The sequence below is a fragment of the Idiotropiscis lumnitzeri genome, chromosome 5 (assembly GCF_059441095.1).
Source record: "Idiotropiscis lumnitzeri isolate Australia: NSW breed Sydney's pygmy pipehorse chromosome 5, RoL_Ilum_1.0, whole genome shotgun sequence".
NCBI classification, from domain to species: domain Eukaryota; kingdom Metazoa; phylum Chordata; class Actinopteri; order Syngnathiformes; family Syngnathidae; genus Idiotropiscis; species Idiotropiscis lumnitzeri.
Window position 1 is genome coordinate 10,591,204 of NC_142395.1, and position 27,543 is coordinate 10,618,746.

Consider the following 27,543-nt stretch of genomic DNA (forward strand, 5'->3'; position numbering starts at 1 on the left):
AATCCATCCATTTCATTGAAGCGGCCTCTTATTAGCGACTCGCGAGTGATCGCCAAGACGCGAATTGAGCACCTGTTTATCTGAATTTGACATCCACTGGCACGACGATGCCGAGCTGTATCTCTGACTGCACAGATATAGCATTCGCCCCGCTACAACAGGAGCTCCACGCTGCCCGTGTTCTTGTTGAGTGCTTTTCAGCTATTTGACGGCGTGAAGTTACTCCTACTTGACTGTATGAGTGGTGGCAGGCGTTCGAGACATGGAGCCCCATGTCCGCCAACCGCGTTTGTTTAGCGACAGAAAGCTAATTCAGCCTTGAAAAGCCACAAAAACTAACAGCCATGGCTGCCTTTAGGTCTGCCAATTAATTATTATTTTTTTTTAGAATGGCTAAAGGTCCAAAAACTACAACCAATCACCACCAAAATTCATATGCACATTCCAACTGTTGTCCACTTCAAACTGTAAAAATAAACGATCACAATATTTTGAATTTTGTGGAACAATAGTGGCTTTTACTCAGATTCCATTTGAGATCAATAGATCCAAAATATTGTCCAACTTGCCGTTTTATTTTCACAGGTGTAAATGGACAAGAGTAGGAACGAGCCTATGAATTTTGTATTGTATTGCATTTAATTTTTATAATGCACTACAGTAATTCAGTTGGACCAGACAAATAAAGCATTGCAAGATTTTCATTAAATATTTATGTCCATCAATTGCAAGTTCTTTTAGTAAGTGACCTTTGTGAGTTTTTACTTTTTCTTCAAAGGATGGGTACCAACATTTTTATCCATGTGTACGGCACTTAATTGGAACACAAGAGAGCAACAACTTAATGGCTTCAAATTCATATTTATTTTATTTCTCGAATAGAAAAAGACAACATTTGGCGATGAGTTTCTTCATTCCCGCAAGGCTGATAGTTAATGCAAAAGCTGGTTCTTCTGGGTCAATGCGCTTGTGATCCTCTCTTCTAAGAGTCTCATAATGAAACTCTCTGGAATGATTTATTCCCCTCTTGTTATAGATCTCAAAAGTATGATTTAATAAATGTTTGGTCCCAAAACTTGGCCCTATCCACAGAGTGGGTGGGAGACGGCCTTTCACGAGGGAGGTTTCTTGAGTTTGGTCAGAGGGATGGAAAATGTTTTTTGCAACTTTCAAACGCTTCTCAAGTGAAAGCTAGCAAACGTGTCCTCACACTTTGCGTCAATGCAGCAGGATATGCCCCGTATCATCTACTGACCATTCTTAACATGAAGCATTTTCTCCTGAAATGACAAATGAACACTTGTAAGGCAACTGTGCAAAATCGTAAAGAGTCAAGTCAAGTCTTACTTTGATCATGGTTTCCAGCTTGATGGCATCCGCAGCAAACTTGCGGATGCCGTCAGAGAGTTTTTCAACTGCCATGCGGTCCTCATTGTGTTGCCAGCGGAAGTCCTTCTCATCCAGATGGACTTTTTCTAGATTGCAATCCTTTGCTGCAGATACAAAATGAAGTCAATGTGGAAATTCTGTACCGTTTTTTTATGTGGGTGAGGATTGGAATGAAACAACCACATTACACAGCAGTACCCGTTGCTTCAGTAAGCATCTGTGTGACAGTGCTGTGGTCCTGGCTAAGTTCTGCAAGCAGCCCCGGAGAGATGGTGAGCAGGTCACATCCGGCCAGAGCTTTGACTTGTCCCGTGTTTCGGAAAGAAGCTCCCATCACCACCGTGCTGTAACCAAACTTCTTGTAGTAGTTGTATATCTTTGTCACACTTTGAACACCTGGTTGGAAAAAAATAGAGCAGAGGAATGAGGAAGTAACGGAAACAAAAACTACAAATGACATCTGGCTAACATGTCACCATCAAAAAATTCCAGAAGCAGCCAGACCAGACTAGCAGCCAGAAGTAGCTGTAGTTTCAAAAGCAGCAATCTCGACATGCACATACCATTTAAGAATATGCTAGTTTTTCCAAATAATTTACATATTTTTTGGGAGGTGAGCAAAAAAAACAAACGCTTAAGAGTATAAGGTGCATTAGCCAAAAATGCATGATGAAGATGGAAAAAAAAAAACAGCGGAAACCTCCTGTGTCACAATTTGATACATCTCATTTCGCAAATCTTATACTGGGTGATACTTGCTAAAAATTATTTCCCAATCTTAATTGTTGAAAACGACAAAATGTGATTAATTTGGCAAAAGCCAAGACCAATTAGAGTAGAACGCTGACCTGTACCCACAAATCCTGTTCCTTCATTTTGTTGATGGATTTGAAAATTACGGTTCTAGCTACGGAAAATGTTTCTTTCCAGTTTAAAGTGGCTTACCTTAAGGTGTACCCATGGTGGTCAGTATATAAAATATAATACGGTTTATAAAGAAGAAAATGCATCTATATGCATTGTGGGTACACTGACTGCATTAAAGAAAGCTTATAATAGCTGGTGTGACATTTAAGTGCAAGGTGCTAATGCGTACAGACACATTTGCTCCTCGGAGCTGTGACGTAGCGTCGCCAAAAGGCGGGTAATGACCACTATTGGCGGTCGCAGGCAGTATCGTCTCACATTGGATTCTGGTCTTTGGAAAAAGCCATCATGGCGCAATGCAAAACGCATAGATATATCAATAACAATAAAAAAAAAAAAACAACATCAAGCATTAATTGGTCACTAAAAGCAAACACTGAATGAGTATTTCCAAATACAAGTCATACATCTCATTGTGATCAAAGACTTCTGGTCAGTGTTGGCACTTTTTGGTGCTGTAAAAAGTAAATCCTTGTTGTGGAAGATGCCACATGCTGAACTAAAATTTGATCCGAAATTTTTTAATTTTTTTTATTTGAATCTAAACCATTGAATACTGTCGCACGCATCCCATTTCAGACGGTGGCGGTAATGCACCACAAGTATTTGCTAACCGCCAAAAGAAGGAAGAACAAATGAAAGAAGTGCAAGAACGAGTAATGTGTGACATGTTCTTAGTTTGCTGCTGCTTCTCACAGCAACAAACGATGGGATTGTGTCCCCAGCTAACTGGCCGGTTCAGAATGCAGCATCCGCCACAAGGAGGATTCACTAGTTATTGCACCAAAAGATACACTAAATGACCAGAATTCTACCTTTGACCTGAAGGCAACACAGGATTCTTGTTAAAGGAGGGGATCGTAAAGTCATGCCCGGGGGGCATTTGCGGCCTGCAGGATGATATTTTGCGTGCCCCCTACTTGACAAAGTTTAATGTTAGTGCAGCTTTATTTGACGCAGCTTTCAGTGAAACATTTTCTGAAGTGACAACTGGAAGGAAGAGATATTCTGTCACCCAGTACCAATCCTGTCTCTTACAAAGCCTGTCATGGTAAATGCTCTTTCACTCGTATGGCGCTTTTCCACCTATTATGGCACTCAAAGCACTTCACACCGAATTTGCATTTACTGTACCAACACATGACACAGCATCAGGAGTGACTGGGGGTTCAGTATCTTGCTTGAGGAAAATTCGACATCGTAACAAAGGCTGAGGAGCAAACCCACAACCTCGAGGTTGGGAGACAACCGCTTTTCCACCGAGCCACCCCGCTCCAAAAGAGAAAGGTTACAGATGAGTACGGACATTTTCACAGGAGACAAAACGTTTTTTTGTCCAGCACATGGTGAGTCAGATATGTTTGGTATTCACAGAGAAAGTTGCGATGCTCAAGAAACAAGAGGTCATTCCTCAACTAGAAATGCTGTGGAGTATGCAAAGTACAAGGGCGATGAGAGCTGACCGGGTCACCAATCTTGGACGCGTTTTGAAGAATCATTTTGAATAGTCATTTACAAAGATTGGATTAATTCTACTATGTTCCTTTTTTGAATAATCAAGTAGCCCGAACACACGCACGCACACGCACACAAGTTGAATGTGAGACCTCTGAGTGAAGTTAAGCCATTTTAAAATTAAAACAAACACGGATGCTAGAGGCAGACGTTTTGACTCTAACAGGAACTCATTCGCTGCTGTCAACAATTAGGGAATGGGGATTTAGGGTGCAATTCTGCGCTCTTTTAATATACACCTGAGTATGTGTGACCAGGCAACTATGAAAGACGTTACTTATTCAAGTGATGAAAGGCACGCCTACTAAGCAAGTTACACACATGTGCGTGATGCTCAAAGGCTTCAATACTTTGATCTTCTCGTTTCATAGCACCAACATTTCTGTGTAGCGCTTCTTATAAGAAAAGGTTCTACACAGTAAAACCAATGCAAAACAGATGAGAATACAAACATTTGATTAGAGCAGGCAACTAACAACTAGATATTTGAGTCACTCTTTCATGAAATTAAAAAAAAAAATGTGAACAAAGGAAACCTCAGTACCTGGGTCTTCATGGGGCTCGTAGGTTTTGCGGTCTGTATTTTCCTTGTACCAGTCGAGGATGCGCCCAACAAAAGGTGAGATGAGCGTTACCTTTGCTTCTGCACAGGCTACAGCTTGTGCAAAAGAGAAAAGCAGGGTCATGTTGCAATGAACGCCATGCTTTTCTTCAAGCTCCCTGAAACATAGCACATTTACATTACATTTCAGACACACAAAAAGAGGAAATTAAAACACTTAAGACTGAATTAATTGGTATTAATACATGACCACGTATCACGGTTTTCACTGGACCACGATGCTAGTACAGCAATAGTCTTATTGAAATCCAACAGTTTCGGCGCATCCTGATGAGAGTTACAAAAATCAAGTTGGCGTCATGTCTCACACTCACTTGCCAGCTTGGATTCCCTCCCATGTGGATGAGAGCTTGATGAGCACCCGCTCCTTGCTGATCCCAGCTTCCTCATAAAGTGCAATCAGCCCCAAAGCCTTGGCCACCATTTCTTCTTTGTCAAAAGACAGTCTGTGGAATACAATTGCCTTTATTACCGGTAATAATTGGGGGGAATTATGCATCCATTGATACCGACTTGAATTTCAAATCCAAATCACACATTTAGAGTTCATTAAAGATGCTATGTAGTGTTTAATGCTCATTGCTCCAAAATAAGCTGAGAACTAAAACATTTTACTTGGCAACTGATTTATTTCACTAAAAGCAACAGAAATAAAGAAAAAAAATGTTTTAAAAACAGACGTTCTAATACAGTACCACAAGTACAAACTCTATCAATCATGTGTCTTCTTTACTTGCAACAGCTTGCTGTTAGCAGAATGAAGTAGTCTACCGAGCTTGATTAACTTTTAGGAAAGCACTTCTCTCCAAAATGACTCTTGCCCTATTTTGATGGCCCAGAGGTCACGAAACTACCGAAGGCAAGCCAATAAATATACAGGAATAAGCTCAATGCAGTCTTAAAATATTAGCTTCGGGGTTGCCATTACATACAAAATCATAGTGTGTTTTATAAATATTTCCTTGTCATAAAAGGCTGCTTTTGATCATATGAGCAGGTACCTGGCATCCACCTCAGTTGAGACCCTGCCTGGGACCTTCTTAAGGATCTCGAGACCAAAACTCACAAACAGCTTGTCCATTGTGTTGGCGATTTGCTCCTCCTCAGTTCTGACCAGCAAGGAAAGATGCTTGCAGTAAGTCACTTTTAACAATAAATGTAAAGTTTCGTTGTTAACTGGTTTACAACTACTAGACTAAACATATAGATAAGAGATAACGTGAAGCAGAATTTGAGCTCAGGCTCTTACCTGCCCTTGGCGATGCCGTATTTGATGGCCTGATCCAAGAGGTTCTGATAGGCTGGCATTTTGGCAGCAGCTAGGATCAGCGAGGGGTTGGTGGTGGCATCCTGAGGCTTGTACTCATCAATGGCTGCAAGACAAAAAAAAAAATCTGCATATTAGCCAGCACATTTTGGCTCAAAATATCATAATGTACACAAGTGCTGATGATCATAATGTCTGCATATGACCACGCAATGATGAAAGCCTATATGGCAAATTGACAATAACAAGTAAATGACCTAACCTTGTCATGAGTTTCAATAAGTATACTTTTTTTAATGCGTTTACAATGTATACATTAACAATTTCCTTAGTTAACATAAATGAGTAAATTCCATAGTAATTACACATTTCATCAACTTATCTGAGCAAATTTCCCAATTTTAAGGGTAGACTGACTCCATCCACATCAACACGTTAGTAGGAAAAACGTTTTGTGTCTGCACACTTAGACAAATAAATGGCGTGCAATGGAAATAGTTTGCCGGAAAGAAAATAATGATTCTGGGGGGAGTATATTCTTTTTGTGAAATACGTTTGGATGTACTACTTTATGTTGAGCAAACAGCACTGTTATAATATATGTTATCATATAACAACCCTGGACAATTAACAAATGAGCTTCAACTGAGTTCACAAAGTACAAAACAGCGCCATCTTGAGTATAAGTTTGTCACATCACTCTTTAAAACCGGCTCAGTGGGATGAAGCATGCTGACAAACGTGTTTGATACAAACAAGGACAACAGGATACTACTTATCTGATTATATCATATATTGTTTCGTATTTAAATAATTCATGCTTCTGTGAATCGAAAATTAACAAAAAGGAACAAAAAAGGCGAATCCATATTAGAAAAAAAATAAATGTTTTTTTTTTTTTGTTTTCGTGATACGTCACACAAGCCATTGTCCAAATGAAAGATCAGGTGAAGGTCTACATGAATACAAATCAAACACACAGCCGGTGACAGTCTGCAACAATGAAATGAGCAAAACCGCATTTCTAAATGCTGGGTTGGCCTTTCTCAATAGGCATAGGAGTCACGAGAATTTTCATTCAGCGTGTTGTGTGTCAGCTTTACATTTTGTCAGCCGGAGCAACACCAGTCAGAGCTGCCAACTCTTTAGAGAACAAACCTGTTGTTGTTCTCTGGCAAGAGTTCTAAAGTGTTTACGCTTCCAATAATTAGGGCGTACCCACAGAATATTTCGACAGTGACAACAATTCACACTTGCAGTGCAAATCTTTGCCTGCTCAAATTTGTAGATCCTTCAAAACAGTTTCTGCTTGAGAGTTGTGTAATATATAGGCCAATAGTTGCGCTACAAAGATCAGACTGTTTGACTGGCGGAACAATCAAAGTATTAATGTAAAAATCACTGCAGCCAATAGAAATGGACAATCTGTGGCATATCTCACAATGCATTCAAATTTTCCACCTTTTGATGCAACATCATCACTGTAGCAGAGGAATTGGCAATGTACATGATTGTCATGATAACAGGAGAGGGTTGTGATGGTTCACAATCATCTCTCGCCAGACAGTGCAGACGTTGCAGGATGCGGCGTAACCTTTTAAAAAAATAAAACAAAAACGCAAATTTGGGGCGATATCCCAGTTTGTGGGTTTCTGCATAAAAGGCACAGGTTAGGAAGAAAAAAGTTGGGTCCTCTGTTACGGCTCATGAAGCTAATTTGTATGATTGGTGTGTGAATATATTGTAATATTTATCAGACATTCAAACGAAAGAAACCAGGCCAACAGACATGCTAAACACAAACACACACAAAGAAATGAAATCCAAATGATGCCAATATAATATTATAACATTGTCATGAAATAATAATTTTAGTATACTATAATTGCACACGGCAGAACAGAAAAATTAGCACTAATTAGACGGTGAGGGTTATTGTAGCTTTGGAAGTTTAGTTATAGTCAGTTTTTATTCCATTTTGAGTTTTGTTTTTTAAAATTAGTTTTAAATTGTTTTCAAGGCAGATTTAGTTTTTTCTAAAAACTGTTTGTTTAGTTTTTGTATTAGCTTTCATTTTTAAAGAAATTGGTGTTTTACTTGTGTAGGATTAGAAAAACACCATGGTAAGTATTCTGTGGTTAAAAACTCAAAAATATTTTTAAAACATTTTGATTATACAGGTTACAGTTTAACAGTGCACAGACTTTGTATTACAATGAGTGCAGTACATGATAACTACTTTTTTTTGTATACTGTATGAATTATTTTCATATATGAAACCACACGTTGCATTTCAAGGGGAGATCAAGTGAGCCAGTCGACCCAAAGACATACGCAAAACTCATCTCCTAGGAGCGCCGTCATTAGCTGGCTTTTTTTATTGGCTGCGCCTTGATGACGTCGCTTACGTGGCCCACACATTAAGAGATTTATAACTCTCAGACTCTCTTCTTTTCATGGCTGTGCAGTTATATTGAAATTAATACATTTAAAAATCAACCCCAGAGGCTTGTGTATTAAATTAATTGACAGAGACAAAAACAAAGGTCATTTTAACCATAACTCTATTTAGTTAGTTTTACAAATGTAAAGATTTTTTTTCTTTTTTTAAATAGCTGTTGCGTACTTTGAGCACTGCAACATTTTTTACAAGCGTGCCTTACATCACAAACACAAGTTAAGAAAGTAGGTGGGGTTGCAACACAATTAGCCATATACTGGAATTTGTTATACAAAAGAGAAGTTCAGTGTAACTAGTAATGAATGAAACAATGTTAAGAAAACCAGTACAGGACCATTTTATTTTTCAAACTCCTACTGTCGTTGAAAAACTGCGCATTGTTGTTTCATTGACTTTTATCAGTGAAATGTAATATTAGTTAAAATAGGTTCACAATATGAACAAGTTGGTAATTCAAAATTTTCACAATTATAAAAAAAAATGAGAAATGTGCATTACGATTTAATACAGAATTCATACTTTTAATATAAATGAATATGAGAATAGTTGATTTCTGTCTGTGTTCAGCTAACAGCTGCAATTTTAATCAATTAAAATTCCTATGTTACCCAACGTACAAGATTTGTGCTGCGGCCCGCGAGTTAACCACTTAATATTGTGATTTCCAACAACTTTGCCGCACTACTGCATGCCACAAGCAATGCTCGAATATCACTTGATAGGCCCAAAAGTGAATCATTTATTGACTACAAATGACATATCTTTGTTCATCTATCTATGCCAGCAAAGTATAGTGACAGGCAGAACAATTACATGCCCTCCCACTAAAGGGTAGATGGAACAATTAACCAACTTGTCTCCACCCATGCAACAGAATACAATTAAACATGCCTCGCTTTCACTCTGAATCTGAATGAGACAATTTATGAACAAACTGCAATGAGATCATTAAGTATGAATACTTGTAGTGACATTTTGATTTTGAGGTTTGCGTGAGCTCTTTCTAATATAAACCACGGCTCTTGACTCAATAAATGTTGGGATTGATTTGTGCATTTTTAAACCAGAACATTTCAAAACAACTCTCGTGCACTCTCGTCTGGCGCTGACATTTTGCAAGAACAACGCCTGAAAATTAAACCTGATCCAGCTAAGGTTATCTATTGACACAAAAATATATTTGGGATGCCACTGTTAACAAAACAGTTGGTTTTGTTTGCACAAATGCAGGCTTGTAGGCAAACTGTCATGTCATCATGACTGCGCAAGCCTTTCTGCGTTTGCATCACAACCTAACTGAATTACTCCACTTATTTCCTCATCAAGAGACACCGGTTGAAACTGAACAGGCAAGGAAGCCTTGCATACGGTAAGGAAGGGAAACCAGGAAGTAAAAATAAAAATTATTTCGCGTCAAACATAGTGACCACTTTTTCCTATTCACAGTTTAATAATATTTGATAATATCAGACAGCTATCAAAATACTCTTGTCCAAGCCGCACCAAAACTTTTTAAAAAGTGCCTCTAAAGCGAAGTACGCAACTAGTACACTTCTTCAATTAGGTATTTTGGCAGGTTTAGCAGGTTAATCGGATTACTATTACTCGAACAATGATGACAACAAGATAAGGATACTACACTTACGCGCAACTAATATTGGAGTTGGCTGGCGCAACTAACAACACGGGCCTTGCTCACGCGATGCGAGCAGGCGTGTAGCCGTCTCGATCGGGTAGATTATTAACACAGCGGTCATTCACTTTAGCGATGGAGCCCTCTTGCTCTCTAAATCCAGCCAGCGCAATAACAGGCTAGCATTAGCCGCTGGTTGGAAGCGGGCATTTTACCGTTAAAGTCCCCCGTGTCCGCCACCACCACGGTGTACTTCTTCAACTGGTTGAGCGCCGACACCATTTTGCGCCGCTTGTCAGGAGACACACTGAGCATGATGAGCAGCAACTGCGAGCGTTTTATACACACGCAACACGTGAGCGCAAACGGAATGCAAGGGTTACGGGAGCGCGCAGCACGTCCCGGAAGCAGCCATCGGGCACGCGCCCGTACGAGGAGAACGGGAGTGATTCAAAAAAATTGAGGGCGCCGAGCTCCCGGTTATGCTAGATAAATGTCACTGTTTTGACATTTTTTTACATCTATAAAAGAGTAGCACAACACTTTTGGGGAAAGTTGGCGACCTTTTTTTTTTAATAAATCATCAAACGTGATAAAGGTTATTAATTAGAAGTTGAGCAATAGCAAAAGAGGAATGGATTGCAGCAGCTCTACATACACATTAACATCCCCCCCATGAGTAAACCCTGTGGTTAGTAATAGATCCTGGGTTTATTTTTTTAGACCTTGATATGAAATATGCACTACATGTAAATGGACAGAAATTGACTATAAATACTGAAACAATTTCCTTGTTTGTGTTTGTATGATGACACAGCAGCAGATGCTCTTCAGCTCCTTTATTTGCGGAGAGAATGCATTCATTCAAGAGCTGCTACCGGCCACAACTCATGCCCAGCCACTCCACACACTCCACCGCGCCGGATCATCACGTTGTCGTCGTGCGGTGGCAGAGTACCCATACGGGGAAACCAAGAATGATCCAAAACCCGGCGTCCGAACCGAAACTTTGTTTCGCTCCCGGACCCACACCTCTATGAAATGGCGCAAAATATCGTTAATGGATTGAGGAGCTACAAATAGAGGTGTAGCCATACGAAACTACTACTACTCCACACACTGACTACCTCTTGAGTCCCCTCTGCCCTTTCATCTGAAATGTTCCTCCCAGCTCCTATCTTGAAAGACATCACAGCCGCATTCAGAACAAAGCAAAAAAGAAGCAACGTTTAGTTTGGTTCGCTACAACTATTTACAAAGAGTGCTGCAAAGCATGCTGGGGATTGCACAGCTTCGCCATTGCTAGAACACTTTCTCAGAATCCTCAGCTAGCTACTGTCTCTGACCACATGAAACATTTCTTTGCTAGAAAAAAAAGTCAGCTCACCATTGACGCTTCCTAACAACATAAACAGTTAGGTCTGATTAAATCCAGCAAAAATGTGAAGGATAAAGTGTGTAGGTATTGTGGGAGCAAGTAAGAAATCTTCCACGTATCCTGGTTTAAGACGGGTACGTAAACCATGTCACTGGGTTGCTGCATATTACTCTGTGCAGATGGTGAACTCAGAGTTCAGTGAGAGGGATTGGGTCTAACACATAATTTTGAGGCAAGAGGGGGTGCTGTATTTCCCTTGTTAAAATATGTTTCAACAGAGAACTCTATCTATACACACTTTTTTAGCCTGTTTAAAAAGGACCTACAGTTCAGTATAACCCAACTCAATGCTATTTATAGATCACTACATACAAAGCGCTATCCATGGTGTAAAATTTAGAAATTAAAAAAAAAAAAAAACAGACAGATAAAACAACAAATTAATGACATAAAAACTATCAACACCATAATGTCAAGCCTCATGCTGAGTCAAAAGTCGTAGAATAAAATCTTGTTTCAGGCGAGTTTTAAAAATGGACAGATTCGGCAAAGCGCATTCTAACTGTGGAGATCAGTAGAGTTTTCTTGGTTTCAGTATTCTTTTGGACGAGCGCATGTAGAAAGTGTTTGATCCGTTGTGGGCCGTTCAATGAAGAAGCTCCCCTCATTCTACGGCCAAGCTTCTATGGTGCCTGCCCGCACACCAAGATGTGACGCTTGTGCCCCCTATTTGACGCACGGATTTCTAAAAGTAAAGTTTTAAGTTTTATTTTTATTTTTGGTTTCATCATAGTAGCAATTGTGAAATATTAATGCTGAGTTGCTTATCACTACGACATCCACCCATCCATTATCTGAGCCGCTTCGCCTCACGAGGGTCGTGGGTGTGCTGGAGCCTATCCCAGCTGTCTTTCGGCAGCAGGCAGGGTACACCTTGAACTGGTTGCCAGCCAATTGCAAGGCACACAAAGACAAACAACCCTGCGCACTCACACTCACACTTAGGGGCAATTTAGAGTGTCCAATCAACCCGCCAAGCATGTTTTTGGAATGTGGGAGAAAACCGGAGTACCCGGAGAAAACCCACACAGGTTCGGGGAGAACATGCAAACTCCACACAGGAAGGCTAGAACCGAATCCTGCACCTCTGAACTGTGAGGCGAAAGAGCAAACCAGTCATCCACCGTGCTGTCCTCACTGAGAAAAGACAAAGTAACAGAAACCATGGAGTGATTTTTGTTTGACTGATGATGGCCATTCTTATCTGCAATAGCTTATCACGGCCTTATTTAAAACAATGTTAGGTATGCAGGCGTATACGTGATGAATATGTAAGTGTTTGCATGCAAGAGTCCTGCACATTCAAGTGTGGCATTCAGGCGGAGGTATACGTGCTGGCCAATGATGGAATTTTGGGATGTTTGAAGATATTTGATGAATTCGCTTTGTTGCTAATTCACTCCAACCCGCTTGATTGGCTTTTTTTCCATCCAAAGATATGAAGTTGCATCTGAATGGATTTCAAAAAACATGTTACGTTACAATTGTAATGTCTGTTCATTATTTTTTCTGGAGAACTCAAAGTGAATGTAGCATACTTCTATAGAACACAAGCTTTATTTAGAAACTTATGGGTTCGCCATTGTGTTCCATGTCTTAATTTATCCATTATAGCAAAAGTTATAAAATGTCATCACTTCTTCACATTTGTGGTAGTAATGAGAAATTATTGTAAAATACATAGATGGCCAAAAACCTGTTTCGTGAGCCTGACGATATCCGGCAATTCTGACCACCAAAATGTAATCTGTAAATCTGCAGTCCAATTGGATGTTTGTGCCAGATGTAATGATTCCCTTCAGGCGTTCCTGGTGCCATTTTATTGTGTTTGCGAGATTGAGGTGACCCCAGAATAACCCTGAGCTGGATGAGCAATTCAAAAATATAATGCCTCTATACACAGTTGTTACTGAATGTGGTTAAAAAAAAACAAAACAACCAAATCCCATAACAATGCAAAGAAATACAGTCCACACAAGATTGTAGATCACTGTTGGGTTAAGAAAAAAATTACAACAACACCTTGCCATTTTTCTTAATAAATTCATGACATACTGTACATTGAACCCAGAATCCAATTGAATGTAAAATCAAAGTATTACTGTATTGTGTGGTATGTTTTTACGGTGCCTGCCTCACAGTTGAGAGGTCCTGGGTCCGAATTTTGGCTCAGAACGTCCCCCGTGTGTGTTTACTTTTTATTGTTTTTTTCCTTTTAGAACCAACTACATTTTCTTTCATGAAAACATGCTATGAACAACTTTTATTAGACAAATTTCGCATCCAAAACATAAATTGGTTCGCAGTCACATTCACATTCAATGATCACATCCGCTAAAAATACAGCGTTCAAATTATTATGCACAGTAGTATAAAAAAAACGAAATACGTTGTAAATAACTCATATTACTCATTCCTGGCATTATATTGAGATCATTTATAAACAAACAATATATTTATTTAAAAAAGGATCAAATTATGCTAACCAAGGAACCCTTCTTCAGTATTGCCTGAACAGCTCCACTGAAACTGTGCCTTCATGGGTAGTTTCTACCAATATTTAAAGAATTGCCTCCTACTGATTTTTGTTTAGAATAACTGTGTACTACTGTGCACTCGTAATTATTATTGTGTATTGCTTTTGTTTATCAAGTCCAAGAATTCCTTTTGTAGTGTTTGTTCTCCTTTTTGTTTCCTTCAATTAAATACCATTTAAGGTATTCTTGCCTCGCTTTCCTGCATTTGGGTCCTCCACAACAAACCCCAATCCTTCAACACGCCTAAACCTGACAGAAAATGTGACAGCTGGTCCCTAATTCATAGACTATGCACAATTCTTTTCTAAAAACGTGATGAATGCAAACACCCCATTCCATAAACACCTTCCCACTCATCGTCTCTTAATTCCACTCTCAGTGAATTTAAATTCACGTACAGTGTGTTCACAATTATAGCACTTGAAAGTGCTAATGCTTTGGCTGCCACTAGATGTCAGCATTTGTTTTTACAGGTCGAATGTCAGTCACATGTGCCCCCATGTGGCAGGAGGGAGAGAGAGGCTCTTTGGAGAGGAAAAAGCTTGGGAAGTTTTGCCACACTGCAGGAAAGAGAAAGAGCAGTCGGTAGAGAGAGTGTGAGACATAATTAAGGGTAAGTTCTTTTCGGATTTGTCCCTATTCAAAATAATTTTTGGAATCACACATTCTTTTAACTCACACTGCACTGTTCATGAAATTTAAGTTTCACCATGTGGATGCTCTGCTGTCAGAGAACTTGTTTAAAAGTTTGAACATTGATGAATGGAAGGTCTGGTGGTCTTAAGTTGTAGGATGAGTATCTGTGCTATCACTGTTTATCTTTGAGTAAATTTCTTAATCAATGTTGCTCTTGTCTTACCTATAAAATCTGTTGTAAAAGTTGTGTTGTAGTGTGTTATATTGTATTTTAAAACGAATCATACAAAAGTTCAATGTTCACAGTTGCTATGCGTTTTAAAAGCAAGTACCAAGTATGCTGCTCTCTGCACATTTTCTAAACATGTTATGCTGATGGACATTGTGAGCTCTGATAGGCCAAAGCATGTCTCCCTAGACCACAATGTAAGCCAGAAATAAACTTGTGGATAAGAACAACATTTCAAAATACCAACCATTCCGGGGGAGTATTCCCTCCCTTCACATTCTCTTTTTTGAAGGGCTTGCAGAAACTTCATTTTCCCCTGGACTTATAAAAGCTATTTTTCAGTGGAATTCTCCACCTCACAATACATCTTTATGTTGGTTGGTTTGTGGCGGTGTTAAATTATACATATGGTGCATTAATATTGATCACTAGGACATTTAATTCAAGCCATGTTTCAAATTAAGTTGTAAGGTCAGGGGTGTTACCACAGGAAGCCAAAGCGCTTACACACTTGATTTTCCAGTATTTCATTTTTTTTTTAAGTGTATTTGTAATAATTAATAGGAAGCTCATAAACAGATCTACTGAATTGCTTGGCTTTCTGGTCATGTCGCCTTTGTATAAACATTAGTTGAACTCAATCATTTTTGTTTCAAAACTAAAGAAACAATTCACTTTTCAATCTACCAGATGCGCACACAAACACACAGAGCAAATGTATCCCCCCCAAAAAACTCAAGACGTTAATGGCCATCAATTATATCACTACTCTGTATTGAATATAACATTCCTTGGATATACAAAGAAAGAAAAACAGCGTTATCAGCTGAATCTAGTGGCATTGTAAGGCTTCTGGCGGGTTGAAAATGTAATCAATGCTTTTACTTCATGTGAGCTCAGGTGCACTTTGCAGTTGCTTATTTCTTGGAAAGTAAAATTCTCATCCGGCTCTCACAACAGCTCTAACTCTGGTGGTCATGGCAATGCAAAGCTGCTCTCGTGAGGATGGGGTGAGCTGAAGCTCATTTGCATAAGCCCCTAAAACTAGTTGATTTCAAAAGAGCTGTTAAAAGGTGATGATGATTATTCTGCAATCTTATTGAGATATTTTGACCAAAGTTAGAGCCCCCTGGGAACTGCTATGAAATGCGGGGGGAAAAACACACAATATCAGCTGTTGACCTTAATTTTTCAGCGATGAGTTTGTGATGGACCACATTTGGTTGTCTTAGACGTTGAACATTAACCAAAAGCTGCAGATAATTCAAATCATGGTGCTTCAATCGTCAACCCTTCTTGTGTATAATCTACATTGCACTGAAACATTGAATAATTGAAGTCATCGCACTTACACTGACAACAAGTTTTTTGGGTTATTTTGGTAGATACTATAAGGACCTAATAATTAAATAATATCAAGAGAATAGCAGTGAATGTCATAGAGCCCGTAAAATAATAGCTGTTATATTTTCTATACATTTTAACATGCAGTTTTAGTTTTGCTTAGTTTTTACTTTTGTGTACTTGTGTCTTGTTATTTTGTATGGACCTGTGATTGCAATCAAGGATTGCTACGTCATTCAAAAGCACTTGTGCTGCAACGTATCAGACGGCCCATTATTTCTGTTCAGAGCGCTGGATGCTACTGTACTAAAACTTCCTCTTCGACTTCCCATATTATCTGCTTTTTATTCTTTTTCATAAGGCACAATACGTGGAAGGCATTATTTGGTTTGTGCTGGTTGACAGTCATTCTCATTTGATTATGTTTTGGACTCGCAGCAGAACATTTGGCTTTCAGCTCAACGCAAATGAAAAATACAAGTTACTTAGCGCATGTGCTTAATATAACCAAATGATGTGTCATGAAATCTCTAGCTTTGTGATAGCCCGGCTTGACTCTTTCCAGGATGTACAATAGACAGTTAAGAGAAAGGAGGCAGTTTCCTTTTCCTGTGTCCTGCCATAGATCAACTTCAGTCTGGCTGAACAGATGACAAATTGATGGCTTGTGACAGTTGGCAATATTACAGTTTTTTTCTGGCAGCTTAAAGGGGAAGTCAACCTCAAACAATTCTTTGCAATAAAATGTTTTATGTGCTTTCACTAGTCCAAGCATGGCATTTTGATTAATATTTCACTTGTAGAATATGAGCTCAGCCATCTCAGAGGGTGGCCATTTTGTCACTTCTGTTGAGTCATAGTTGCTAAGGGCTTAGCTAACGACCAATCATGGCTCAGCTTCAGAACACAGTTGAGCCGTGATTGGTTGTTATCTGAGCCCTGGGCAACTGTGATGTCATTTTCACTCAAGAGAAGAAACAAAGAGGCGAGTTGGCTAAAAACAGATGGATTTTGCTGCTTAACTCATATTCCACAAATGCGATATTAACTAGTGACTAGTGGGCTGCATTGAGCATATTCTTATAATGGAAATTTTTGGGTTGACTTCACCTTTAAGTACATTTTTTTTTGTAATTATTAGCCCCCCCCCCAAAAAAAAACCTCTTCACACAAATAAGAAAACCTTCTGCCAAATGGCAAAACATCATAGTTCTTCTGCAAAAATAAATCTTAATTAATACTTCAAACCATCGTCAAACTAGTATTTTGTATTAATACAAGCCTTTGTAGTAAAGAGCACACAATGCGCCAACTACACAACTGATAGGAATGAAAAAAAATTGCTTTCTCACTACACATGGTAGTTTGTCTGTTTGAAGGCATACTTTTGTCATAGGAAACACAATGGGTTCCAATTGTGAGCTATTTATATTCAAGGGGATTACTGTATTTCCTGTGAACAGCAAACCAAATGGAAAACATGTTTTTCCACGTCAAAGCACACAACATTTCACTGAGAGGTAGAAAAAAAACTGTCCACATTGTCACTCCGGGTCATTCCATGGTTGTTTACATGGGCCACTATTTTAGCTCTGATGTAATCGCTAATTCTATTCCTTACTCTGCTGCCCCCTCTTGTTTCTTCACCTCCACATCTTATTCCTCAGCCTCCTCTAATTCTCACTCTTCCTGCTCTGCCATTGATAGTTTACATGTGCCTTATTTTTAGTGCTCGGGGTAATTGCAAAGTGGACAAATGATCTCAAACAGTTTTCTGCTGTGACAGTGTGGCCAGACAATTAGCCATAAACGTGTATAGTTTTGCAAGATTGGTGTTGATCATTTGGAAATTCAGTGTGAAGCAATGAGTTGTGTGATACAAAATTTCTAACTAAGTACAAAGCAGTGTTTGTGCTTTTAGTTTTGCAAACTCTGCGAGTGGTTATGTGATAGATATTTCTAGTTTGAGAAATTGTGTGACAAAAATCATTGAAAAAAATGCAACCCGTTGGTGTTTCCAATCTGTCTGCACACTGTAGTCAAGACTAATTCTGTATGCCGCGATACATTCTTTGTGTCTTTTCAGTGAATGACATTCTGTAAGGCCTCATGCTCATGGTATTTACAAGGACACGGTGGAAATTTTAGTTCAGTGGAGAAGTGTGGAGTGTTTTCTTTAATAGTCACAGCCAGTTGGCGTGTTTGTCCAAGTGCACTTCTGCGGCTCACTTGTGGGCTTCTCTGGGTGTGGCACCACTCCGCATGTGTGCCCTGAACACTGGCTTTACTGTGCATGGCTGAAGCAGGGTTGAAGCATAGTGCCGCCTAAAAGTGGACGTGTGTTGTGCGTGCACTAGTGGGCTGATTCACCCTACATTTACTTGAACACAATTCTCTAAAGTTAGTTTCTTTTTAATGCCATGCTTTACATTTGTGAAAATACAGTTTTATTATGAGAGTAGAAATGAAAAGGGTATGAGTTCACATTTAGGTATGAAGTTATTGAATGCCAATAGAACATGATAGCTAAGAGAATGAAATCATATATTATCATTTGTAATCTATTTTAAATTCCACTAGTTTCAACGCACATGCCTATTAAACTATGCACAAACAAATGACGAGTGGCTTTGTTTAACCTATCTTTTAGTAATTAATACTTGTTTCCGTAACAGCAGTGCATGGTAGCAGTGTTAAATGCAAAAAACTCATTTCTATTGAAACCAGTTGTATTATTTTTAACTACACCCCACAAAATGGTTTTCCAACTTATTTTGGTCTGTGCTTCACCACAAGAAATATAAATCAGTCGCCAGCCATTATCCGGGAACACTGTTTCAACACGCACATACAAAGTGTTTCATGTATCACACGATGTTACCAAAAATGGAAACTTCTACATTCTTCCTGAGCTACCCTCACTAAATAAGCAAGGATGAATAAAAACTTACGTTTAGATGGATATTGTTGCTTTATGTTTTATTGTTCGACCAGACCTTTCGGAATGTAAAGCCTCAGCTCGGCCTTGTACATTCTGAAAGGTTTATGTTGTCACCTCAATGAGAACTCAGGCTAAAAAGAAAACCAAAGGCTGTAACCACAATCTTTCAAGGCTGCCGACTCTCACTCCCACACCCAGATTAAGATTGATGAAAAATATAGAGAGCAGAGTTTTTGCCCTTCATTGTTTGATGTTTACTACTCTCCTCACATACTTATGTATTTTCATATCATCACACCCATCAAAACACATTCCTTAATGAGGCCCTCGATTATATGTTCTATTTAAATATTTGTTTAGAGTGTTTTCTCTGGATGTAGTAAAAATAGCAACAGTGATTTTGCTTGGCTTGTTATTTTTAGTTCTCTTGGTGGGGTGCAGGAGCCGCCTAATCTTTCCATAACCTTTAATTCCCATATAATAAAAGTGTTTTCGCACGCGTTCGTATTTTTTTTAGAAGTCTCTCTGTGACGGCAACCACGTATTATTATTTATTTATTTATTCTTAATTACCCTTAACAAATTTAGCGGATGATAATGGTTATCTGATGTTTATTAGCATAATCTTGTTAGAGTTGAGAGTATTGGTAGAAAGAGATAGTGGACCCATGTGCAGGGAAGCAGGAGAAGCAAGGCAGGAGTGCACGGTACAGAATATGCTCAAGCAAAAATATTTTTGTTTTTCAAAGTCAAAAAAGACGCCTCGGGAGAAATCTAAATTCTAAAATGACCAAAATCCAAAAAAAGAAGAGCCAAGTAACAAAACACACACCACCACAGGACACAGGAAAGCACTTCAACAGAATCACAAACAATGAACTGACAAACAGGTCTGGCTTTAAAAAAAAAAAATCTAAAATCAAATATATGTTCCTTTTCATCTGCTGCTATCGAGTCATAAAACCAGAAATCGATCCATTTAATTAGTCTTTTTCCGATATATACATGTGACTTATCTCATCACTACTCAAGAACAGCTTTCCAAAACAACATGATATCAGCGCCCAAATAAAGATAATATATGATATGTATAATTTATATGTTTTTTTGGGGGGGGGGTGTAGTGCACAATATGCCGCTGTGACGCGGTCCAAGTCTTTTTCCTTAAAGTCAAATCAAAACTTTAGGGGTGGGATTAATTTATTCAATTAATTATTATTCCATCAACATGAGACTAATCAGAAAACCGTGTTTAGACTATCAGGGCACATAGAACATATTGAAAAGAAACTGTTTGACTTGACTTCCCTGCAATCCATTTTTTCTGTAGCATTACTTTTATACTTTAAATAGTTTTAAAACCATTACTTTTTTTTTAAAATAACAAGTTAATACTTCAACTTCTACAAAGTATTTTTAAATAAAAATATCGATAATTTTACTTGAGTAATGAACGTGAATACTTTAGACACCTCTGCTCAAACTATTCCATAGTATGACTCCACAAATAGGAACACAAACTCCTTTGTATGCTCTTCATTTTGAAATTAAATCCTCTCTTTAAGTTGTAGCCCCCTTCCTTTTTAATTAAGAAAAAAATCTTCCCAAACACATTTTTGGGGGTTTTAAATAGTATTTATACAGTCTGTATTCCCATGAGATGTTTTAATTTTAATAGCGTTGACTGTAAGAAATGTGGATTTGTGTTATTCCTATATCCAGCCCTGAGAAAGATCCTTATTGCCCTCTTTTGTAGAGCGATTAGTGGGTAGGTTGAACTTGTGTAATTATGCCCACGGACCTCGGAACCACAAGTTCGATATGAAAGGACTCATGAACAGTATAGAATTTGGAGTGTTTTGCGATCAAGGCCTGCATTGTTTTATTTAAAACGGTAATGCTTTGTGTTTGAACTAAGTTGATGTGTGATGGGATGAACGATGTCTTTGGGAAGACCTTGGACAGTACTGTGCAGAGATTTAACTTGAAAAAGATTTGTTGTCATGCTATAGGCTAGAAAGTTAGTTTTGTTCTGTGGATAGCTTTGGTTTTTCCAAAAGAATGAAAAGCAAAATTAGCCTGGACTATTTGTTTACAGATTGTCCCTTTGAAAGTATTTTATGTACCGTAGATCTTCTAAGAGCTGAGGAGAAGTCGCTTCATGAAGTTGTCGCCACTTCCACCTCCTTTGTCTTCTCTTCCCTTCCATCTGACATTGAAGCTGAGGCCACGGAAGCAAACACAGCTGGGTCAAATCATTTGCAAAATGATAACAGCTTCATCCCAAAATAGTTCTCTGTTATTATACTGTGCCACCCTGACAATCAAAGACATCATTTGGAACACAGCAAAAACTTTACCAAAGCTCCCTTGGCCTCCAACCGCAAACTATCTGACACTTTGAAAGTGTGATAAATATGGTGCCAGTGTAATTACTTTGGATGGACAGGTGAAATTACAGTGGAACACTCAGACAATGACCGTGTTGAGATTATGTAAAATGGCAGCAGAAAGATATTATCTACCTGCCAGGACATCATTACCTTGAGCGCCAAAATATAGTGGCTTCTGCCAAAACCGCGTCCTTTGGCCTTCGGTGAAGGCAGTTCAGCACATGACTGGCTCAGCGCAACTTTCAGGACTCCCGAATGGGTTTGGCCGCTGTTTATCCGCTGCTCAAGTCCTTGAGCACGACACAGCTCTTGCTCACCTACAAATTCAAAGAAGAGAAATGGACATCCCAGGAAACAAGTGCTCAAGTACTTGCCACACTTGTCTGGGTCAATAATGACTTTGGACAACAGACACTCTCAAGTAAAGATAACACGCAAGACCAATTGTATATTTAGCAGGTCATGGCTGGTGATTCCGAATCTTTACCTGAGATTTCAAGATGGCGAGCAAGAGAGCGATCAGTTCCTCTTCCTCCACTTAATCTTGTGACATAGACATGAGGAAAGACCTCTGGTCCACACAACTCTCATGAAGAGAAGAGTTGATGCTGCATCCTTCCTCATGAAGATGCCTGAACCCCAGGGGAAAATCCTGGGTGGACAGATTTTCACTTTCTTTTCAAGCAGGACACAACTCGACCCTCTAAAAATTTAGGCCCGTCGTTGATGCCAGCCCAACAGATCTCAGCACTGTCCAGATCACGTTGAGTCATCCATTGCTGTTGCTGACAGCCTGAAAAAAAAAAAAATGGTGACAGTCGTGGATCAAGCCGAATATGCCAAAGTCCAAGAGATCCGCTGGCAGACCTGTTCTTTCTTGGACAGCCTTGTCGTAAGGATGGGCGCGTTTCACATAGCCATGGCATAACCTTTCCTGTATTGGTTCAATGAACTGAAAATGTATTCTAATAAAATAAACTCAAGAGCAGTGGATAGTTTGAGCACCATTTCCCATAGTCAGGGCATGGGAGTATTTCCTAGCAGCAATTTTGTTAGTCAATTATTGCAAAGCACTTAATGAATTAACATTTCACATAATTAGTATGCCACTAAGATGGTTCAAATACAATTTATACAGCTTGCAATAAAATGTGTAAATTGCTTATGTTTAACAAGGTGCTTTTCTTCACTTGTTTAAAATTTGCTGACCGAGACTCACAGAGGATATTAAGTTTAGATCATTTACATTGGTTCTGTTATCGCTCCCTCTATGGCCATTTACATTACAGTCCCAATAAAATAAAGTTGAACTATCCTGTAACCTCAGTTTAAGTCACTCACAGAGTGCTTGGCTTATCAAGCTTTATTGAGTTCCACATGTGAGACTTGTAAGCAAAACAATTGAGACTAACTTAACTCGGAATAAACATCGCCAAACTTTATACAGCAAATAATTAGCATGGCCAGCATTTTTCAACAATATTTATAGCCTCAAGCGCCTGCAAATGAGGAAGCGGCTCCTTTTGCGCAATATTTCGTGTAATGTTTCACTGTTGTTGACCAACAGCTGTTGCATTCTATGCCTGATTGGCTTAATATCATCACATGATTTGAAGCTTTGCATGTGATTGGTTCAACTGACATAGTCGTACGCTTGATTACACATTTAACGACCTTTGACACGTGCTTTGGGAAAAATGTGGAAGAATTACGAGTGCCAACAAACAAAATCTGATTAAGACAAAAATGAGCTTTGAAATGTAAAAAAAAACAAAAAAAAACACGGGGGATCATTATTTTATTATTGTTTCTCAGATTCTAAAGTTTCTGAAACATTCAGTATAGCCCGTTTCCATGTGTGAGTGGACTACATGCAAATTGTAATCAATTTAAATACGCCCTTTGAAATTGGTGACGACTGGATAATGTCATGACGCGCAAATGGACTTCAGTTTTCTTACTTTCTTCTGTCAAAAAACACACTGTATTTATGTCACTCAACACAAAAATCAAACAATCGTTGTCTTCCTCGCTTCAAGTATGGTGCGAGTGGTTGCATGTGAGTTTTGACAGGTTTGTTTTCCTCTCCTTGAGTATTTCTGGCAAGTTGCGCGCCAGACTCACGGATTTACCATACAACCGCATTTATGTGCCCTTCTACAAACTGTGCAAGTCTAGTGTGAAGTGTGCTTTAAATCTGCACAGACGCTGGCAAGACTTGGTTTTGGTCTCCCCTCACGCTACCCAAATATCTGTGCCACGTGGGGTATAGTGATTTGAAATATCTAAGATTTTGATGTATGCTGTTATCATATTTCTGATAGAACTATGACATTTTCCACACGTCTGCAGAGCACAGAATCAAATTCCTCGAAATCACGTTTGACTAAATGCGCCATTAGATGTGGTTCCAGTAGGCGTAAAATGTTCTGAACTTTTCATTACCAAACTGTCAGGTGCACCAGGTGTATGTCAGAGGAAACACCCTTAGTACGCCTGAACGCTCATCATGGCGCATAGCAGTCTGCCAAAGTACCCTTTTACACTCCAGCGCAGTTGTGAATACAGAGATCTATATTGTGTTTTATGCGGAGTCCTTTTTTTTGGGCATGAAATAACATCTTACTTGTAGATGAGTGTGTGGTTGTTGATCACATCTTGTTTCAGTTGTTCAATCTTTACTGTTTCTCTGGGCTGCTTAAATTGGATTAATTCGGGATTGATTTTTTTTTTTTGGCCTGTGCCTCTCACTTAATTATACATTCTAGTGCAGCTGCAGATCTGTTTTATGCTGACTGATTCTGGTGTTGTCTACAGAGGCCTGTGCCACATTCAGTTAAATTTTGTAAGAAATTTCAATGTTTACACATATAGAATGTAAAGTATGCTCTACTGTGCAATTCATTTAATTGACATAGTTATTAAATTAGATTGCTGCAATTAAGTCTACATTCACCAGAAAACACTCTGGAATGTTTTTTAATGAGGCAATATTGGAAAAGCACATTAACACAAATGAAAAAGTTTGCATTTTCATAATACAGTAAATTCCTGTGCTAGTTTGATTCTCTCTGCAATAGAAAGGCAAATTTGATGATGAAAGTGTGGCTTGTGATGCACCGGCAGCCAGTCCAGGTTGTAGATTGACTTTGAACCCAAGTCAGATGGAATAGGGTCCTGCCACCAGTAATCATCTGGATGGATGGCAAGAAGGAAGGGAATATAAGAAATGAAAAACAATGCAAACAAATCTAAAACAGTTGTTCCCTTTGGTACTGCCTTTGTTTTGCTTGATTTAATTTACAGATTCACATATGCCACGTTGGCTATCATATATTTGGCACGATTTATTTTTAATCATTACATTTTGCATTACACTGAGAGATATCAATATCAGTCACCACATTACATTATACTGACCAAAATATGTTGTATTTTTTGTTTTTGCATTCCCCTTACCTACATAGTTCCTGCACAAATTATTTAGAAGTAATGAAGATGCAAACATATATGTAAATGCATACACACACATTTAATTGGTAATAAAAACTTCCTGTTTTCATATTGTTATGCAGAAATGTGATCGAGGACAAAAGTTGAAATGGATTTGAAATTGCGGTCGGTGGTGTGATTAACATTCCCATTCTGCCATTCAGTACAATTTGTCTTGTCTTCACTGTGAAGTTAACGAGGCACCTTTTTCCTGTCACAGCCTTCAAATTAGTTGCCATGGAGACACAAATGTTGGAAGTCAGGGGAAGTACTTTTCTGATGCTTGCTTCCTTCTTCAGTGGTGTATGCTTTACAAAGAAGCTTTAAGTGTGTTACTGATAGCACCACTTTGGTATTCTATTCTTCTAGTTTTCTGAAAGAAGTGCATGTGGAAAATGTCAATATTTTTTCTCTTTTAACTTCCTCCCCTGCCAACGGTCTCATTCACTAAGTTCACTTTTGTCAATTGTTAGATATGAGTTTCTGACTGCATCCTACCAAAAGAATGTTGTAGAATATCAAAATAAGACAACGCATCTCGGAGTAATAGTTATTGTGTGATATATAATGAAGAGCTCATTCCACAATTAATTATTTATCAGGATGAGCTATAGTATGTTTGTTGCTTAAACATGCAGGCTACTTCATTTCTTTCATAAACTTGCACAAGATTAACTCTTAGAAGATATGCTAATATTTGAGTCTCCAGTTTGTAATTAATAACGTTTCAAAAGAATTGTTTAAATGGGGAATATTTGGAGATACATTCATGCTATGTCAACTTCAAGAAGTCAACCTTTTACATTATCAAGCGGGAGACCTATTAATATCAATCTCTGCTGGCAGATGAACTGACCAATATTGACAACCTAAATTCTTCAACAAGCATTTGTTGCAAATCGGCCAACGTGGTTGTGTTGCGAACAGCATGCCCAAGCTAATCCCACAAGTGTTCAATGGGGTTGAAGTCAGGACTGCTGGTAGGACATTGCCTTCTCTCCATTCTCATATTTTCAAAGTAGTCTCTTATGAATGCGTCTCTGTGGGAGCGAGCATTGTCATCTTGGAAGATCGAGTTCAGTCATTCTGACTGTGGAGAAAATGGGACTTCCACTGGTTGCAGAATCTCATCTTGATATCTCTCTGCATTGAGATTGCTTCTAATGATGAGACACCTCATTAATCCACTGAGGGATATCCCGTCTCACTGCCTAATCTGAAAGATTTTACTCTTATCAGTTCGGCAATCCGGATCGTGTTCTCAGTGTCTTCTCTACAGTTTCAACCCATGATCCAACTACTGTAGGCAGAATCTGGACTCTTCCGCTCATCCCACAAATGCGTGTTGTTTACAAATATTGCACCATTCAAAAGACATGAACAGGCTTTCTGACGGTGTAAGATTTATTGTCAAGAAGCATCGTTAAAATGAAAAAATGATCTACCAAACATAAATTTTGTCTGGGTTCCGTTTATGAGAAGTATCCAGTTGATGATACAAGAGATGAACAGCTGTTTATGATGCAGATAGATTTTTTTTTGTAACGCGTGGATATTTTTGTGGCTGGAGGGAAAGGCTCTTGTTCTGAGAAGGTCACAGGAATATGAATACAGCTTCCAGGCAGGAAAGGAAACGGATCCGAAGCAGGTACACTAGGGATGAAGAGGAGAGTGGAGGGAGAACAGGGCAGGGTAAAAATATCAGAATATAAACTTGTACTTTCTAAATAGCTGGATGCCACAAATTTGATACTGAGTGTTGACGATCTTCCAGTGTGGTGCAGTCAAAGGTCAGGAAGCTGATAATTTGTTGGATGAGATGCATCTGCTGGCTGGCTCCAAAACACCTGTGTCAACTCTGCAATGACAAGCACACGCCCGCACACACACTCACACACACACTGATAGTGATATTATTACTTGGTGGATAAGTCCACTAATCAATATGCGGTGCAAAGCAGATCCGTATTATCTTAATCATCTTTTGTATTGATAAAGGTTTTTGACAGCATAAATAAAAACATCGTATTAGCTGTGAGCCTCCATAGTCACTGAGTTGTACCCATCATTTCTTTCTACTCTCTTCTTCTACAGACTCCATGTTCACAAAAAAAAACAAAAAAACATGTATTTTTTTTTTTTTATTATCAACACAACAAATGTTCAGCTGACAGTGTTGTGGGTAATTGGACAGAGACACATGCTGCGCATTTCAAAGAACAACATCCCCTCTGTCCACTTTCTTTTGCTCGTTGAAGGCAGTATGTTGCCGGAGCAAAACAATAGGCTGGAGATGTAAATATCATTCCCCCCTAGCAATTATGTTTAGTCGTTAAAAGTAATGTTCATATGTTTGTTAAAAAATGATCCCTGTGAGCACACTATGAATTTATGGTGTTCTGTCGCATGGAGTGGCCTCGTCGTCGACTCGTCAGACAATTGGATAACACAAAGTCATCTGTGCTTGCCTTAAAAACTGTCTCGTCCTGATTTTCGAATTTAGTAGATGCGTTCCACCTCCCTGGGCTTTGCTGCTGCGCCTTCTGCTGCATCTGCAAATTCAGTTACCAAATTTTATATACCCAAAAAGCAGATACAAGCGGACGCTCCGTGGACGTGCATGATAGACGTCATCAAATTTCATTCACCACCGTGGGACAATCCCTCTGAATCATTGTAGAAATTAATTGATTGAACAAATTCTAATCAATATCATCGT

General features: G+C 38.9%; 2 protein-coding genes across 2 annotated transcripts in view; one reads left to right on the plus strand and one right to left on the minus strand.

Annotated features, from left to right (window-relative positions):
• Positions 1–1,207: 1,207 nt before the first annotated feature.
• taldo1 (transaldolase 1) lies at positions 1,208–10,203 on the minus strand. The gene is made up of 8 exons (XM_088297169.1): positions 10,030–10,203; positions 5,703–5,826; positions 5,455–5,562; positions 4,768–4,899; positions 4,376–4,551; positions 1,588–1,785; positions 1,348–1,493; positions 1,208–1,280 (listed from the first exon to the last, which is right to left on the minus strand). Exons 1-8 carry the CDS (start codon positions 10,127–10,129, stop codon positions 1,248–1,250), a joined length of 1,017 nt encoding a protein of 338 aa, XP_088153295.1. The 5' UTR covers positions 10,130–10,203; the 3' UTR covers positions 1,208–1,247.
• A 4,071-nt stretch (positions 10,204–14,274) lies between these two features.
• Positions 14,275–27,543, plus strand: part of tspan4a (tetraspanin 4a) — a 111,116-nt gene continuing 97,847 nt past the window's right edge. Inside the window, exon 1 of the mRNA XM_088297046.1 lies at positions 14,275–14,402. The gene's annotated coding sequence lies outside the window, so the exon portion shown is untranslated. The remainder of the gene's footprint in view (positions 14,403–27,543) is intronic.